Source organism: Rhyacophila brunnea, unplaced genomic scaffold (assembly GCF_057557595.1).
Source record: "Rhyacophila brunnea isolate RB1 unplaced genomic scaffold, BYU_Rbru_1.0 scaffold_19, whole genome shotgun sequence".
NCBI classification, from domain to species: Eukaryota; Metazoa; Arthropoda; class Insecta; order Trichoptera; family Rhyacophilidae; genus Rhyacophila; species Rhyacophila brunnea.
In genome coordinates this window covers 3,245,968-3,265,510 of record NW_028232848.1, presented here as the reverse complement: position 1 = coordinate 3,265,510, position 19,543 = coordinate 3,245,968, and the positions used below count along the sequence as shown (strand labels likewise).

The 19,543-nt window shown below is 33.3% G+C and overlaps 1 protein-coding gene across 38 annotated transcripts in view; it reads right to left on the bottom strand.

Moving 5' to 3' along the window:
- The window catches only part of para (sodium voltage-gated channel paralytic), a 278,569-nt gene that overhangs the window by 107,907 nt on the left and 151,119 nt on the right, over positions 1-19,543 (bottom strand). For 24 of the 38 annotated variants that reach the window (XM_085946086.1, XM_085946084.1, XM_085946083.1 and 21 more), the window contains exons 3-6: positions 11,833-11,939; positions 9,491-9,597; positions 4,331-4,507; positions 1,535-1,567 (exon numbers count right to left, since the gene is read on the bottom strand). In XM_085946086.1, coding sequence (XP_085802212.1) covers positions 1,535-1,567; positions 4,331-4,477 — 180 coding nt within the window. In that variant the 5' untranslated portion in view covers positions 4,478-4,507; positions 9,491-9,597; positions 11,833-11,939. Of the gene's footprint in view, positions 1-1,534; positions 1,568-4,330; positions 4,508-9,490; positions 9,598-11,832; positions 11,940-14,781; positions 14,996-19,543 lie in introns of those variants that run through there. The other 14 variants (XM_085946089.1, XM_085946101.1, XM_085946119.1 and 11 more) reach the window with 1 other exon arrangement.

Here is a 19,543-nt window from a genome sequence, read left to right as displayed (position 1 = left end):
ATTACTGATGCACTATGTTAATTTTTCATCGGTTCGCCGGTAAAAATGTAATCATAAATGGCGGTCTAGATTATAATATATTGTCTCAAAAATCAGGTCTTTATCAGGTACAGGCCCGATTCAAAGTTGTTAGTTAAATCTCTGAATCTAAAATCAGTCTCCATTGCCGTCGAGCTGTTCGTTAAACTGACGTGTAAATGCAAAACGGAAGCGGCCGACTGAAACCGAATCGGAGAGGAGACAGGATGGATTTTCTATCAGTTTTCGTATACGTTTTTAGAGTTTCCAGTTAAATTGACGTGTATGTTGCCATATTTTTAATACTACTTTTCTTATTTTGATTGAAATCTTATTATTTCTTCAAATATAGGTACTGCATTTACACCAACCAATATGTTTAGAAAGTAATTATCAAAATAATATTCATTTAACGACGATTCCGAGCTGAAATGGCAAGTGAAACCTCGACTGAACAGACAACTGATTGTCTAAACATACCACCGTTTCAAAACTGAATGGACCAAAACGGAAACCTCAACTGAACGGACAACAGAACTGACGTTTAAAAGGACCTATACACAATTGAAAGATTATTATTTTAACTAGTAGACCTGAAGAATGTTAACTATTTAAACCCTTCATATACTTATTTATGTTTTTATTTAATTTCACTGCAAATATGATCATGATGCCATGGATAAATCGATTGTTTCCATTATGGGTGATATACTTCTAAGTAATGATACATCCATCATTCCATTTTGAGCATGACTCCCAAATAACTAAGATTCAAGTGAAAATCTCGTAACAATCCACTTGCAATAGAGATCGACTATCAATACATTCTATCGTCATAAGGTTTGGTTGAAGAGTAAATTCTACGCATTTATAAATATAATAATATACCATCGTCAACAGAGCAAGGCTGCAAACTAAATCGAATTTAAAAGCTTCAATGCCTCTCGCCATTCCTGTAAGTTTAGCTGTGTTTGGAGGAACAGTTACGACACTCACTTATAAAAATGTTACAGAATAAAATGTTAACAAATTGATTATTAACAAATTTATTTATTTTAATTATAAAATTTATTTAACAGCAGCGAAACTTTCTTAGCTTAATTGGCTGAAAAGCGTGTATACTTACTAAAAATGCAATGGGGCAGAATTAAATGTAATATATTTTTTTTAAACAAAGTTATCGCTAATTATTGAATTAGATTTTATAATCCAAATCAACGTTTATAATAAGAAAAAATCAGTATACTCGATTATGTTTTAAACATAACGGTATTAAAGATTTAAAAAAAACAAGTTAAAACCAATCGGGTTAACGTTTTCTATCGAAAACTAAAAATAAATTTAACAAGACGTCTTGTATTTTTCAAGCATGTTTTTGAATGTTATTTTTTTTTTTGTCAATTATTAATTGGCGATAACTAGTTTGAATTATTTGGACGGTCTCATTACATATCTAATTAAAAAAAACGAACTGGAAGAGATAATATAGGATAGTTGGGGCAACGTGGTTCCTTACTTCTTTTTTTTTTTTCTTCCGCCCAAAACCGGTCTGCAAATTGTGAAAATATGAAAGAGGTTTACATAAAATATAGAGAGAGATAGAATGAGGATTTCTACATACAGAACAATATTGAAAGAAGGTCAATAATAATAATAATAATAATAAATTGCTGGAATTGAAAATAAAATGGTTAAAAAGTAATAAGCGAACTATTGTTGGAACAACAAAATAATAACTTGAGAAAGATGAAGTATGAAATATATAATACCTTGAGTTTGTGTAGATAATTATGCTTAATTGATAGAATAAACAAAGTTAACAGTAATTGTTTATATTATTATATTATATCAATGTCTTCAGTCGGTTTATAATGCTCTTACCAAATGATCTGATCGTAAAGAGCAGTATAAAATCGTTTTAAATAAAACGTGAGTCATCTATGAACACAATTTTAAACTTGTCTTCACAAAAATAATATATCATCATGTAATTTAGTATGAGTGTGTTTTTCGTGTATATTTACATACATCACAAATGAGTTTTGTTTTTTTTTTACATATTGCATGTTTGAAACTCTGTGCTTCATTCCGATTGGTGAATATAAAATTGTCAAGTTGCAAGAATGGTGACACTTGATTCTACAAAATGTCAAAGAGGTGTGCCAATTTTTCATGTGTATTTTTCTTACAAATTTTGCACTGTGATCGAATTGCGGTTTTATTTAACAAACATGGAATATTCTGTATAATATCTCCGTGGAAAGATACGTGTTGGAAAACAAAACCATTAATATCTATTTATAAATATAGATGGCATCGGAATAATTCCATATTATAAAGAAAAACAATTTTTATTTGAATAACATAATTAAAAATATTAATTACTATAAAATTCTTTGTTAATATGCCTTACATATTATTAAATTCAATTATAACATATTTAAATTGCTTATTATGTTCAATAAAATTATAATAATTATATACAGACCTACAAACTTATTTAAAGAATGGATGGGGGAGGCACAGTCGAAAACTACCCAATCAAGACTCGCAACTGGACAGAATCTGACATTCGAATGACGCTTTCAAAATGGCGTCCATATGGTAGTTCGTTGTTCCATTTCTGATCATTCTTTAGATATTAGTTTGTAGGACTGTACAATGGTCAATGACAGCAGACAGACAAAAACAATTAAATTTGGTATTGCCACTATAAATAAATCGTTTTATAAGTTTTATTTCCCAACGATGTATCTTTGATGAACTTAATAATTTATGTAAGTATATTATGTGTTTATTATATAAAAAATAGTGATTTATTCATTACGTGTATAATAATGAAAAGGGATTGAAAAATTTATATTTTCTCAAGCTGGCAACATCAGTATTATTATACAATATTCAATATATTCAATTTTTAGAATGATCTGAAACCATAAACTATGCTAAATTACAATGTCATTGATAATATCTTGTAAGTATATACTTTAGGGGTCGTCCATAAATGACGTCACACGGTTTTCAGTATTTTTGTATCAACAATGTAACAAATTAGTTACATTTTTTTTTACCCCCCCTGTCTAAATTAGGCATTGATATACTACTAGATGAGCAGCTCCCATACAAGTGTCATTTTAAAAATGTACCACAAAAGATATAACGAATATCGTCTTATAATATTTCCTTGTAGGTATAATGCGTTAAGACCGTTAACATGGATTCCCGAATTTCACCCGTATTGCCCTGGCTGTAAAACTAAATTTGCGTTCTTGGAATAGTGAACCTAAGGGTGGCTGCAACGCAAAACAGACAGAGCAAGTCGTCATGCGCTGACTATTAGTTAGAGTAAGATGCAAGCTAGACCGGGCTTACTCAGTAAGTTTTAACACTGGCCGAGTCGCTGAAAATCGGGCGTCATTTTAAGAAGCATATGATTCATCCAGTAGTATATCAATGAAATTAGGTCACATTTTTTATTCCCCCCCCCAATTTACATTACCTACCAATAATGATGGAATTGTGACTTTAAATTTTCTACAAATCCCCCCCCCCCCTCTAACCCCTTCATCAGATTACATCAGACCCCCTCCCTACCTTAGGACTTGATATTATAATGGACGACCTCTTATGTAATAATCAATGATGACGAATAAAAATCTTCTTCTACAAAGATAGAAGTCTTTTTATACAAAAATTTAAAAACACGTCATGGTCAGGTCAAACAGGCTAATGATTAAATTTCAAGCTTCACACTTGTGCTCTGAGACCTATTCGACAGAGTCGCACCATCATAAATATGCCTTGTATTTGTGTTAAAAGAATGTATTATGAAGTTAAAAATAAACCATCATTATTATTCATCTGAATAATCACATAAAATATTACATAACATTGCGTAAGTAACTAAAGCAAGATGTCAACAGCAGGTTCCCATTTTTATTTTTAATAAAATTATTAAAAAAAAAACTTATTTATTCCTCCCATAATGTGATGTAACGTAAGCCAAGGAGTATTAAAAATATACAGTGAAAGCACTCCATGACTTTGTTTATCGCAAAATATGTGTTTCATTCTCACACAAGAACATTATCAAGTGTATAATATTGTGTAGTCATTTCAATTCTGAGTAAGTAGTACTCAAAAAGTATAAATTGTAGCTTACGTCGTTTGTCTTTCGAGTAGCTCATTTATTCATGAAATAATTAATATTCCTAATGTTAACAGCTTTTGATAATATTTTTTTTTAATCCCTGTGACACGTATTCATGATGTCCGATACGTCTAATGGAGTGAAAAGTGAAGCGGTACATACCTCTCCCTCAGCTCTTTTCTTTTCGAGTTCTTTCTGTTTGGCATCTTCATCGGCAATTCGTACGTCAATGGCGGCCAATGACTCTCGGGTGAAGGGTCGGAACAAGCATCGTTCTTCCTCGCTTATCGAGTCTAAATCCTCGGACATTGTCTACTGGAATCAGGACGAGCAGATAGCCTGCGTTGCAAACTCACTGCATCATTAATATTGCACAACAAGAAACAAAAAAACAGAGATATTTTTTGAGGTTAGGTAAGGTTAGGTAAACATTATACTAGATTAGGTTAATTTTAATTGGATTTTGTTAGGTCGGGTTAAATTAGATTAGGTTAGACTGTGGCAAAGACGATTAATTAAGGTTAACGTTGTCTTTATGAATAATTAATATGTCAATAATTTTCTTAATATATGCCAAGAATAGTATGAATTGATTAATTACTCCATCTGTACGTGATGAACTCGCAATATCAGAAACTAGAGACACCTTTTAACAATATGAAATTATTAGGTCTGCAATCGTAACTAATATTATATTGTATAAATATAGCTAGTTCTTCGCCACTGAGGTCAGGAGGGTAGATAAGAATAGGACAGGTTAATTTAGATTAGGTACGGTTAGGTTAAGTTAGATTAGGAATACATAATATTGAGACATGGCCTAACCACACTGTGTTGAATTATGGAAATGGAATATGAATATGGACATCGTCACATTATTCAGGGATGGAACATCAATGATACAAAGTAACTGTGTCTTCTTTCACCTTCGTTGCATGATACATAGCGTTTGAAGAGACGTTGCAATTTTGCCAATACGGCGAGTGCAACGCGTCTTATCTTATAAGTAGCGGCAAATAGTTCTGCAAATACTGCAACTAATTGGTAATCTAAGCAGGAAAGACGATACAGTAAAATTCTGTTCCCCACAGCACAGAGTAGAGGTTTGTATTGACAGATTTTGTTTTTTACGAAAAATGGATGTTAGCCACTTGCTCAACCTATTAGGTCCATACCCTGACACACACAAATTGAAAAACAATGTGTACTTGCCAGACCCAGGTTTCGAACCTGGGACAAACACTTAAGCCGCGCGGCAACCGTGGGCGTTACAATAATTTAAATAATTTGTATTTCATGTTACGGTTCGGTAAGTATTAGAATTTAAATAACTTTTTAAGGAACCATAAAAAAATTTAATAAAATATAAAAGATAACTTATGACAGATTCGATATAGCCATTGTTATTACCACAGTGTGGCCAGACCTTAATTATTATATAATATATATATATATATAATATGCGTATTGAATTTGTCTTTTATAAACCTTGATTGAACTGAAGTTTAATTGCCTTTTTCTAATACATTGTCTCGATTAAAACGGGATAGTTTTAATAATATTTTTTGTTTCTACATAAGAAAGTAATTCAAATTAATTTACAAAATGTCCATTTGATGTAAAAACAGTATTCTACGTGTACCGTAGAATCAAATGTGTAACAAACAATATGAAGGAAGGGTCGCAAAATGAAAGGGCACCCTGACATTTAAGCTACAAGGGACCAACTACCTATAAGAAGTCACACGTCGTTGACTCTTCGTAAAATCATTACTAACTCTTACCATAGGTAATTTATAATAATATTAGCCATATTTTACAAAGTCGGTGTTGGTCATGAGAACAATGTATATATTAAATTTGGTATTACGGATATTAAAAAAAAAAAAAAATTGAGGACCTTAGGATTTTACGAATACAAGTACACCTGTTACAAAGTTTAGTAAATCGACTTACATAACGAAATATACGATTGTCAAATCTATATACAACTTAATAAACTGTTTTTTTTAATTCAATGAAAGATTTGAGAATGTAACATTCTATATTATATTGAACATACATAATTTAAAAACATCTCATGCATATTCTTTTTTTCTTCTTTTGACCATGTCCGAACCTAATTGGATTATATGGGCCTCCACAACATGGAAGTTTATATTAAGAGCGTACTTCAGTGAAACGGCAAATAATTTTCAACAGCAGGTGCGATGAAATTTCTCACTCGTCGCCTGTACTCGCCAATGGGAGACTGATAGTCGAGGTGTGCGCACGTCGATTTGTTTTGTCATGGCGTCGGATGAAAATATTTTTAAACCGTGTAAAAATGACTAAAAAATTTTACGTGTGTACTTAAAAAAGAAAACATGTCAATGTTATAATTATTATTAGTAATATAACAATAAAAATAACATTAAATGGACGCATGTTGGATTTTTATGACAAATTATATTTCATTCGGCACGCGTCATTTGCACAATCCGCGCATCGCCTAGCCACAATTTTTTAGACCGTGCCTCAACTGAAGTATAATAACCTTAACAGATTTTTGTTTTTACAAGAAATGGATGTTAGCCACTTGCTCAACCTATCTTGTCCAAACCTGGCATCCACAACATTATAATCCGACGCTTAAGCCGTTCGGCCATTGTGGGCGTCATGCATATACCCACTACAAACTATATTTTTTTAGAAAAAAATATGACATCCGATGATACTTGAACTTGATAAATATTTCAAGTAAGACCTACTAGTTAAATTTGTTGTAATTATGTAGGATGCCTGTAGCTTAATTGGAAAAGCACACCGACGCGAATCCAGCAGTTACAGGTGTAAATCCCGTCGGATGTCATATTGTTTTCTAAAAAAAAGTTTTTTTTTTGGGTATATATGTAGGTATATGCATGAGATGTTTTCAAATTGTGTATGTTCTATATATAACTGACTTCTTGTTCTCAAATGATCTATTACTACTACCGATAATTATTTATGTTTTTAATGTTTGACAGAAGACAAGTCAGGCCAAAACGTACAAATTTAATATGTTGCTGGTAAAATAACAGCTTTTCATGGAGAGTAATCCAAGCGGATTACTTTTCACACAAAACAGTTATAACATACTTAAATCCTTTTTCACATGTAAATATGTAGTGACGTGAAAACGCTTCTTAATTGAGGCGTCTAATTACAAAAAGCGACAAGTCCACAATTCGATATTTGCGGGAAACAACGTTTTTATGTTTCAAGCTTCAATTATTTGTTTTAACGCGAGATTATTTTTTCCGTTGTATTCTATGTCGAAATTAGAACCAAATGGCAATTTGTTTCAGCCGATAAACTCTTAAATGCAATAAATATAGGCAAAATAAAATTGGACTTAGCGCTACTTGTACTTCACTTTTTAATTTATCCCGCATAAGGCACATATTTCCGTGGCACTGTCATAAGTTTACCAGATGCTACAGCATGGGAGACGCCCTTTTCAATATTGAACATTCCCTTATTGGTTGACTTAAACACGCACGAAATCAACCAAGCTTTAAATAATATGAAAAACGGACTTGGCGCTCTTTGTAATAAATCGAGATTTAAAATATTTTTTTCGTAGGGTTTTGTCGCGTTTTGGAATTTATAGATCAATACATATTGTGTAAAATTATACAAAGAATACGTGCATATTTTTTTCTCGATTTTGACCAAATGTGGACTTATCGCTTTTTGGAATTAGAGCCTCAATATATTTGATCCTGAGCACTTCACTTCACTTCTTTTATACTGAATAATTGATGATAACATTATATTATAACAATACCAGCTATATTTTAAACAAAGTCCAAATAAAATTCAGTAAAGAAGACATATTGGTAAATTCAATCTTCTTCCATTTCAAAATTTGACAGAATGACAAGGTTTATGGCCGTATTGACTCGTGTAATAGTGGCATACCTCTAAACCAGAGGTGAACAACCTGTTTTTCAATGTAGCCACAGGTGTTTGCGAACGAGAAAGAAAATTAGCTGCGCACACTATATATAAATTGAGAAATTAGATTTCTTGCTATTGAAATTGAAAAATAAGTTTTATAAAAACAGTAGATAAATGTGACAAAATGTGAATCAGACTGAAGGTAGAGATGAAACAATTTGAAAGGGTTTATTGAATATCCATGTTGTGTTCTCGATTCATTTATAAAGCAGAATGGCTCTAGTGTTAAGCAGATATATCAGGTTACAACAAGGAAAGGTAGAAACAAGTTTATTTTACTGTGGAAGCTGAAAACACACTTTCATGGTCGATTAGTCACTTCTGGCAATTGTTAATGGAGTTACACACTCCGTCTCTAAACAGTCTCAATTGATAATGATGGCAATATATAAGGAATTACATGTTGCCAATGGAATTTATTGTATCACATAAGAGCTATAACAAATTCGTTGATGACAAACCACCTATGATGTGTTTTTTTTAATTGGCTCTACAATCCGATGTGGATCATGGCCTAATATATGTTCGGGCAGTGATGAATAATATACGAGTTGGTATTTTCTTGGTTTTATTTTATAGTAATAAAGTTTGGCACTAAGAAATGACTGTCGTATTGATTTTAATTTGAGTAGAAATGTTTGAATTATACTTTGGAATTTAGATATGGTGAGAGACACGGAACAGTGTCGACTACATTATAGGAAGGCTCAATGACAACTGTGTTTTCGTTGCGTGATTGTCTATGGTCTATTATATAAAAAACCTCTACAGGTTTCCTAACAGATTTTTTTGTTTTGAAAAGAAATGAATGTCAGTCACTTGCTCAAGCCATTGGGTACATAATCTGGTTCTAAACACACATTGAGAAAACTATGTGTGATTTTGTCAGACCCGGGATTCGAACCCGAGACCCACGACTTTATAAGCCGACATGCTACCGCTCGGATAGACACATCTTATTTAAATATTTAATCAAATTATTCAGACTCAATTAAAGAATTGAAAGTCTACCTTCGTAACGCAGTTTCTTGAATTGAAATTCCGTTGCATCGGAGGATGTAACAGATCAAGGATGATATTTAATTTTAAAGCTGATTTATTCAACTTTGTCATCGGTGTACTTGTAAATATTTCGCTACAACGTAACGTGTCGGCTACAACCGACGTATCATGGCTACGATTTCATAATGCCGTAAAAATGTAAGGGACGGGAGGATGAACGAGGTAAGATTTGTAGTTCTGTAGATTGTCTCTAAAATGTTCAGAACATCGATAATATAATGCTATGGTTACAATATGTAGTAAAGGATAAGTTGGTAGATATGGTGTGGTGTTGACCTGCTAACAACGGGGGGGCGGTCCGGCGATGGAGGGCGGCGGGCGGGCTCGCGCGGAGCGCCCCAACCTCTCTCCCTCCGACCACGAGCCACCAAACCGGCCCACACCTGCAACATTATAAAATATCACATTAATATTATATCACAATACGTTCATATCACGAAAGGTGTTGAATAAAAAGCAGCCATTCATGAAAATGACATCCGAAGAACGAGTACAAACAGTTGATCACCTGTTAATGATGTTAAAGAAGGGTATATTTTGCCAAGATGGGTGAGGCATGTCGCAAGAATGGAGGAAATGAAGTAGCCAAAAATTTTAATAACAAAGAAAGTAGAGTAAAAGAGAAATTGGAAATACCAAGTTGAGAAGGCTCAACTGCTTGAATAGAAACATCTTAAAAATCGGAGTTTCACGGCACAGGAGAGATATCCTATTGGGGAGGGGTAGACGACATTTTCTCGGAGTGTATAAAAACCAGGCTATTGAATTATAATCCTCCACTCGGCTATGTTAGGCATATACATATCTGTGCACCCCAGATAGAAAAATAAAAGGGTCAAATTCTTCTAAATAAAAATTGCCGAAGCAAGTTCCAATTTGACGTGTCATTTTTGTTGGTATGCAAATAAATATAAAGGCGCTCTCTCATTTCAGAGTTTATATGTAAATTAGATATCCCAGAGGTCCTTTTTTGTCTCATTTACATATTATTATTTTTAGGCCCCATCAATATAGAGAGCTTTCTTCGCCGTCTTTGGTTTTGCACTTATCATAAACTGGTAACGCAATAAATGCCTAAATCCTCCATCAATAATCCTTTAATCGACAGAGTTACGAAGAAAAGAACTCCTGCATAATAATATATCCTTACAGCGCTGACGGCACAGCTGTTGTGTTGGCTTTAGATGGCCATCATTAGATATAATTATCATGTTATTTAAATGTGGTAATTAAATAGTAATTAAATGTTCTGCGGTGAATGAGTTAAATGAGACGATCAAGCAATGCTACACCGGGATGCACAATAGAAATAATTCCAGGAATCATGGCACAGTGAAGATTAAAGTTCCGTTGCTTGACTCCGCATGGCTGTAATGAATAGAGGGTAGATAGTTGGGAAGTAGTCCTTGAAACCGCCAAAGCTTTGTTACATCAATTGATATATATATATATATGTCTTATATCTTGTGTGAAAAGCCAAACATACATAATATTTAATTACCCCGAATACGTGGTTTTAATTTAGGTGTAAATAAATCCTCCCAAAACCCATCCATCGCATGTATTCTATACACAAGACTACTATCGGCCGCTATCGGTGGTTAACGAAGGTAGTCTATCATCTTTGTATTGAAGTGTTATAATTGTTACAATAAGTTAGCCGTCTAAACAGTCAAAACTGTCTATCTCTCTCTAAAATTTAGCATAGCCAAGAGAGGTGCTGTTGAAACAGTACTTATTGTAACAATTAAAACTAACTACTCTACCGCTCATTTTTGCTTAGCATCCTTGAATATGGGTCGATTATCTGGTGTCCTTATGAGGTTTCCTATAAGCTTATTTTAGAACGCGTCCAGAATAAATTCCTTCAATGTCTTTATTTTAAGACATTTTTCGATAGTTTGTCAAATGATTTTTTTCTGACTGCCTTTCTATAAGGCATGCTTACTTTTACTCTCTTGAATCGCCGTTATCGCCTGTTATCGCGAGGGATGGCTTCCAATCCTGGTGTCCTAATGAATTTGAATTTACATGTGCCTGTCAAATACCTACATGGTCGCAGCCATGATTTATTCTGGATCGGAACCGTTTCCTCGTGTCAAGCCTATCATGCACCATTAGCGAGGGGTGCAAGATTAGTAAATGCGCTCCCTAAAGCATAAACATTTTCAACGATGTACTTTGCATTTTGTTTTTGAAACTTTATTTTTCTGTATAAATTGTATGTTTTTTGTTTTCAAAATTTTATTTTTCTGTATTAAATTGTACTGAAATAAGTACCAATGTTTTCATTTTTTTTTGTTATTATTATTATGATTATTATTATTATTTTCTATATTCTCTTATTCTCTTTTGTGAGGGTAATATTTGTTATAATGAAAATCTCATGTTGTGTACGTCTTAAATTTAAATTTGTTATGTCCACAATATTTTGTTTTCTTAAATAAATAAATAAATAAATAAACTTATTGTAATTGTTACAGTAATGATTATTAGTGCTAATACTTAATATGATACAAAAATATGAAAAACTACCCTCGATAGCTGCCGATAGCAGTCTTGTGTTTAGAATAGATGCGCATATCACTAAATATAATATATTAAGATGAAGGTTTTACCTGTCGTTCTCAGCTGGAGTAGGATCGTTGTGATGATAATCGTAGTAATAATAACGTGATCGTAGTAGGGAACAATCAGCGGAAGGGCGAGATCTCTCATGACCGACCTGAAACAAGGATAATTTCATATTATTTACTGTGGTGAATGCCAAGTGACATGAAATTCGTGGGTATCAAGTTTATGGAACTTGAATTGAATTGAACAAAACCCATTTTTTTTAAATGCTTTGTCTCATCACTGAAATTAAGGAATTTATCAACAACCTCCTACCATCTTGCGCTGATCTGGTTAATAATTTGACCTGTGAATTACTATTTTATTATCAATAATTCTAACATTAGATTTTTTGTGATTCGATCTTTTTTATTACAACGTTTTTATTAGCTCGTATTCTTATTTGTCCAGTACAAATCTTGCAATCGATTTTTAACTAACTTCCCGACTAGCTAGACATTTGAAACTTTTAGAATATATCAGAACACGAAGCCAATGCATTCTTTTAATACTTTTAGCCATCTTTAAGCAGAATTGAATTCATTTTCAGTTAATTCTGTTTTGTATGGAAAGTTATTGTTGGTTGCTAAGGGGGTCCTTATTTCCCGAAGTTATTTCAGAAAAATCCAAAAAAGTAAGACTATTATTGGTTACTAAGGGGGTGGTCCTAGCAACAAAATTATTAATATATACGTGCGTTACTATGGAAATCAAAATGAAATGTCAAAATGACATTTCAGTATTCTATATTTATTTGTTTGTTTGTTTTTTATTTACTTCATTACAAGTACAAGTTTGAGCATATTGAGCATAATAATTCAACAGAAAATTGAAAAACGTTGTGTATAAAAAGTTCTTTTTATCTTGTAATTATTATGAGTTAAAGTTTTGGGCAACTAATTATACCTATCAAATATAATACAATATAATATTATTATGTACCCACACTATTTAATTTATCATTAATACTATTAATCTAAATAAGTACTCACATAATTATTTGTGATTGACATACACGGTGATTCCGTTAATAACATGATGTTTTTGTCAGATTTGAGATTTCGTTGAATGAGAATGATTTGTTTGTTTACATCAATGTCAAATCCATAGACAATATATTACGTAAAGTCAAATCTGACAGTTATAATATTTAATTTTTTGTTTATTGTTTCAATAGTATGTAAACATTATTTGTACAGTCATGGGAATGGTAATGGCAATTAAAATAACAAATTTCGTAACTGCAACTCATAAAAATAACCTAATAACTAATCAGAAATACCGTGGAATAATAAAATTATCAAAAATATGGTTTCGACAACGCAAAATAAATTTGTGTATGGACAATCTTCCCTCACAAATATTATAATGATGCCAAAAGAAAAAAAGAATATTCCTCAAAATTTATAAAAAATCTTATTCATTTCTTATTTTATGCAATATGTAGGAGATAATAATTGGAACAATATATTAAGGTATTTTAAGCGAACAGTCGTCTAATACAATAAGAATTTATAATAATATATGTCGGTAGGTTTGAAAATACTTCAGAATACAATATAGTAATAGCTACATACTAGAAAATATCTTTGAAAAAATACAACGGCAAGTGGCATAGGTACGAAGAAATATCCCCTGAATTCACGCCACTGTGCTTTACTAATCGATCAATGTGCGTCCAATCTAATTAGATACCTACTACCAAGGCTCGAAGTGGACCGGAGCGCCGTTCCGGTTCGTAAAGTAGTAAAGTTTGAGCTAAATGTGCCATATTATAACAATCAATCAAACACATCTTTTTTGGAAAATACACATAAAAAATTACACATAAAATTAGATAACTATGCTAATATTTTCGTATAATTATTGAGCGCTCCGGTTCGTAAAATGTTCCATTTCGAGCGCTGCCTACTAGGCCGAATATTGGGACCATTCGTACCTACACAATACGTGAACGTAAAAATACAAGGCAATAGCACCATTACATAATGCAACTCCGTTTTTATTTTGTTGGAAGGGGAATTTCTTTTAAATTCCATCAGTTGGGTATCACAGTATAGTAAAGTTACAGTCTCTCTTCAGTTAGTAGGTATTGCTATCAATATTGGCTAAAGGTAGAGTACTTATATAATATGCTTTATAACTTTGCACTCCGGCTCTAGGGTGAAAATGGCATATATACTGGGTACATATTATTATATTAATACAAGTAAATAACGTTGTATTATTATTAGTATTATTATTATTATTATTTAGTATTAGTAAATAATATTGTATGCGAAGTAGTCAAAGAGGCGTATTAGTATAGGAGTGCAAAAAAATGCAAAGTTATAAAACGTATACTCTAGAAAAACTTAAAATAACATGTATGTATGTGTCATAATATTCATTAAAATATGCCGCGTAAATGAAGCACGCATTCAATATTGGTAACATTTGAGGACACAGTGCGCATTGAGTTTTTTGCGTTATATGGCATGGGCGTCATAAAATAACAATAAACCAAGTCCGGCTTCCATGGCGACTGCTTTCACATTCATATTAGGTAGGTATATTAATCTGTTCTGTTGTACTGACGAATATTAAGAAAAAAACTATAATAGGTAGGTACCAGCGCTCAAAATGGAAATTTTTACGAACCGGAGCGCTTGATAATTTTACGAAAATATTAACACTTACTTATCTAATTATATACATATTATATGTATTTAAAAAAACGATTGTGTTAGATTTTTTTTATAATATGACATATCTCGCTCAGACAGTAAAATTAATATTTACACGAGACGGAGCGATAATTTTGGGGATTGTATGAACCGGAACGGCGCTCCGGTGCGTTCCGCTCCATTTCGAGCCCTGGTAGGTACTTACTTATAATATTATTATCTTAAGTAGGTAAAGACAAAGAAAAGTTTATACCGTCGATACATAGAAAATAATTAATAAACACTTACTGTATCGCATGGTATATATACCTGTCGCTTTTAAGTAGGTAATAGTTAAGTACCTATTCCTATTATAATAAGATAGGTAGGTAGTGTAGGTACATATTATAATATATGATTTTTATGTAGGTAGGTATGTATTTTTTTATCAACGTATAATTTTATTAATGTGTCACTTTATTCACACAACTTAACTGTCTTGTATTATAAAGCAATGTGCATTAAAATAATGATATTATAATAATAATATAATGATTCGACAACGTTCAAGTTATACCTATTGACAATCAAAAGATTTTAAATATTATATTATATCAGCGCCTCTACACGTGCATGGATTTACTGGCACCAATAGTGTGATTTTAAACTATTGCGATAATAACTGTTTACACGTAAAAGTGCTGACTATATTCTCGTCTATCCCATTCTTCAAGAGTAGCGAATCGAGATATTGTCAGTGTATGGTGCTATTTGACCACAGCACAGATTAATAAATAGGATTCAGTGAGGCTATACACCAATACACTACATATTTAAGCAGGGGTTTGAATGTGTGAGTGTCCCAGCACTCGAAATAGAAAATTTTACGAACCGGAGCGCTTGTTGATTTTCTGAAAATATCAATAGATTAAAATACACAATATTTATGCCAATCATGGCCCCCAAAAGAGGGCTGACAGGGCTCTAGCCTGGAGGCCCGGCGTGGTGGATCGACCAGCCAAGTGAGATAAACACACATCATAAAATTGCAATAATAGTAAAATATGTCGTAGTAAATAGTAGTAAATTTTACCTTGAACACTAATTGTATTACACAACTGTAGATTGTCACAGTGACTTTAACCTTAGCGATAGGTAGGGGGCCCCGCCGAAGATTCTAGCCTGGGGACCCGTTTCAAGATGTGGGGGCCATGATGCCAATACATCCATGCACGTGTACAGGCGCTATAAGGCGTTGTAAAATAATTAGGTAAGTACCTATCTAATACCTACATACAGTGTTATACCTAAGTACAGGTATAAAATGAAAACAGTGAGTGAGAAATAACAAAATGGGTAAATATTGCCTACCTACGTTCATTTTGATCTACCCGTTGTTTATAATTATTTAGGGGAAGGTTGCGATCATTGGACCAGTGCTTTCATTGGACCACGTAGGTATATCAGAAATAAAAGACGTTAGAAACCATCAGTGACCTCACAAAGCAAGCTTTCCATGCCTCTTTCGCGCCTCTTTTTTTTCAGTCTCATCTTGGACGTGGTAAATGAGTCACATTCGTTGGTGTGTTCATCGTGCTTAAAATATAACAATCATGTAAAACTAAAACGAATGTAAGTATGATTCCATTAACTATATTTAGTTGAACTTACATCAATTATATAAGGTAATTTATTACTATTTGCAACTATGATAATAGTTGTTACGTTAATACTTTGGTTTTTTTGTGAAACTTGTTTTTGTGACAGCACCCGTAGTTGCTATCATTGGACCATGGGTAACATCTACCATTGGACCGGTCCAATCATAGGAACGATTTTATAACATTTTTCACATTATATTCTTTTTGCATTCCTGAATGGCGAAGAGAGGGAATAACTATACCTGGAATGAGCCCAGCATGTAATTGGCATTACAGGCATTAAGGAAAAAAGGAGTAGGTTTGAACGAGGCAAGTCGAATTCTTGGAGTTCCTAAAGCGACACTGAAACGAAGACTAGATAGAAGCAATTAAAAAGCCAAAGAAGAAATTCAGATAGTTGGTTCCGAAGGTGATCTACCATTAGAATTAGAGACAGAGCTTTGCGAACACATTTTCGAGCTTGAAAGTTGTTTGTATGGTATCACTCCAGTAGATGTCAGGCGATTTGCATTTCAATTAGCTGAGCAAAATAATATAAAGAATAGATTTAATAAAGAAAAGCGAATTGCGGGAAAGAAATGGCATTACGGGTTTATGAACCGGTGTCCGAACTTGAGCCTACGACAACCGAGAGCTACTTCATTCAACAGAGCTACCGGATTTAATCAAGCTACAGTTAAAGATTTTTTTGATAAACTTCAGACATCTATGGATATGCATGACATTAACGATGGTCGGCGTGTATTCAACATTGATGAAACGGGTCTCTCCAACGTGCAGAGAAAACCTAGAAAATTTTTGGCATTGAAGGGTAAGCACCAAGTTGGAGCAATCACTAGTGGAGAACGTGGCAACGACCACAGCTGTATGCTGTGCCAATGCTGCTGGCTTATTCGTTCCTCCGCTTATCATATTTAAACGGAAGAGAGCAAAGGATGAATTGAAAGATGGAGCACCACCTGGTTCAATATTTACTTTCAACCCAGACGGAATTGACATCGAATTGACAAGTGTCAATACGCCGAAACAAAAGGAGAAAAAGTCAAAAAAAACTTCAAATCAAAAATGCAATAAAGATATTGAGAAATGGTTTTGCAAAATCAGCCTCCAGTGTTCCGTAGAGGATATGATACAATGCCTAATGTGTCAAGCCTGGATCCACGAAGTCTGCGCTTGCGTTAGTAAAGGCGTACAAAATATATTTGTCCTATATGCAAAACATAAATAATAATTATCTACATGTATTATTATTACTATTATAATATACGATACCTACTATTATTAAAATGTACTTTTGTTTCATTGTTATAAAATATTATTATAAATCACCTTGATTGGACCACGTGTGTAAATTATTATTATTTTTTCAAAGTCCAATGATGGAAACCTAGTGGTCCAATCAAGGAGCATGAGGTCCAAAGACGGCAACAAAAAAAATTTGGTTTTCTTTTTAAATCTCGAAAATGGTTAATTTTATTGGACTGATGCTAAGTGTATACATAATAAAGTAAATAATACATTGAAATCAACAATTTGTTTTATTTTATCAATAATATTTGATGAGTTACACCATCACAAAGTTAAGTGGTCCAATCATAGCAACCTTACCCTATTTATTTTATTTAAAAATTTTTTAAAGTTTGAAGAAAATATTATTATTATAATATTATTAATAAAAGTAAACATACTTTGGTAGTGCACCGATAGCAGTTCGTGTTATCTCAGTTCGCACAGTCAGAGGTTAAAATATAATTAACGTACAATAATTATTATTGTAATAGTCGAACTTGGTTATTAAGAGGAAGATGGGACCGACCACCGCCATCTTTAGATTAATAAAGCCTGAACATAACTTTTTGCACAAGTAACGAGTGGTCCACTTTTCAGCTGTCAAAATCAAATCACAGATTGCTTGACATATTGATTCGCCCTTTCTCGTTTCAAATTGAATTATAAAATCTCAAATCAAATATATGAACTATCAGTGTTATTTATAAATAATATACATTCCTGTTATTCATCAGCTGTCAAAGTCAGACTAGTCCTTCACACAAAAACCGGTGGTAATATCGATTTCCAAAGAATATGTAGCATTGATCTATGCATTACATTGTAGAATGTGTGTTAATGCTAGTGTATTATTAAATTTATCATGTAACTCATCTATCCAAATCAAACCATTCCCTGTGTAAACACGACAGACGCGTCAGTATGAGCACTCTATAGAATAATGACAGGCAATGACAGGTCATCCATCGACAACAACGGGAGGGGCGAAAAAAGTAGGACCAGTCGTTGTGAATGTATCGGTTTTCTACTTGAGTCGGCTATGGCCCGACTGAATTTGCTTGTTATAAGCGATACTCGTTATATCAGAAAATGTGTATTTTTAAATGAGCGGTTACATAACAATAAAAGTCGAAAATAAAAAATCTGAAAACCATCGTAAAAATCCCCGAAACAAGCATGGCCTTCATAAAATACAAAAGAAGTTGTTTATTGTAATGATCGCTGGTAGGTACCTACGGAGTTTACAAACCTTGGATTTTTCAATCATGCGCGTGGATGCTTTTTCATTATTGTCGGCGAAAACAAAAATTAGACACTTAACTAGTGTCATAAACGTAATCCGTCCCCGGCGGCATCCTGCCCGATCAGATTTTATTGTTTAGGGTCGAAATGTTTTTAAACGATCGACATAAATTAACAGTATTTTAGCTCGGTATATCCAATAAGTTGCTCGTAATAACAGTAAATAAATGTATGAAGAAAATTATAAACCAAATGGCAACGAATGTTTCTTCATTACATCCGAAATCTCGCTATGTCCGAGATCGTAATAACCGAATTTGACTGTATAGTAATATTTTGAGACTTGTTGAAAATCACTGAAGTAATACCCCGTTTACATGTGCATGGATTTACTGTTGACAGTAAGGCCATCCTCCCACGGCGCAACTGAAATCTGATGGAACTGGTTTGTGAAAGAACTCATAAACTGACCAATGTGATGCTTCGCACACGGCGCTACTGAAACCCAGTTGAAATAATAATCACATAACCTCAAACTGTCAAACTCAACTATCAACCGTGTTGTACAAAAACTGACAACACGGGCGCTGCAGCGTTTACATTAGGTTATTTTGATTTTCCAATTAATATTTAACCAATTTTGGTAAGAAAATATGATTTTTCACCGAAATCTAATGATGTTGGTACCACTGTTTTACGGTGACTGGAAACTTCAGAGACCGCGCGACTAGCATGTCGCATCTCTTCGCGACCGTTTTGAAGCTGAGAGATTCCAGTCTCGCCGTCAGCGAGCTGCCATTGAAATACATTAGCTAGATACTGGCTGGAATTTTAGTTTCAGTTCCGACGGACATAAGTTGCGCCGTGGGAGGAGGGCC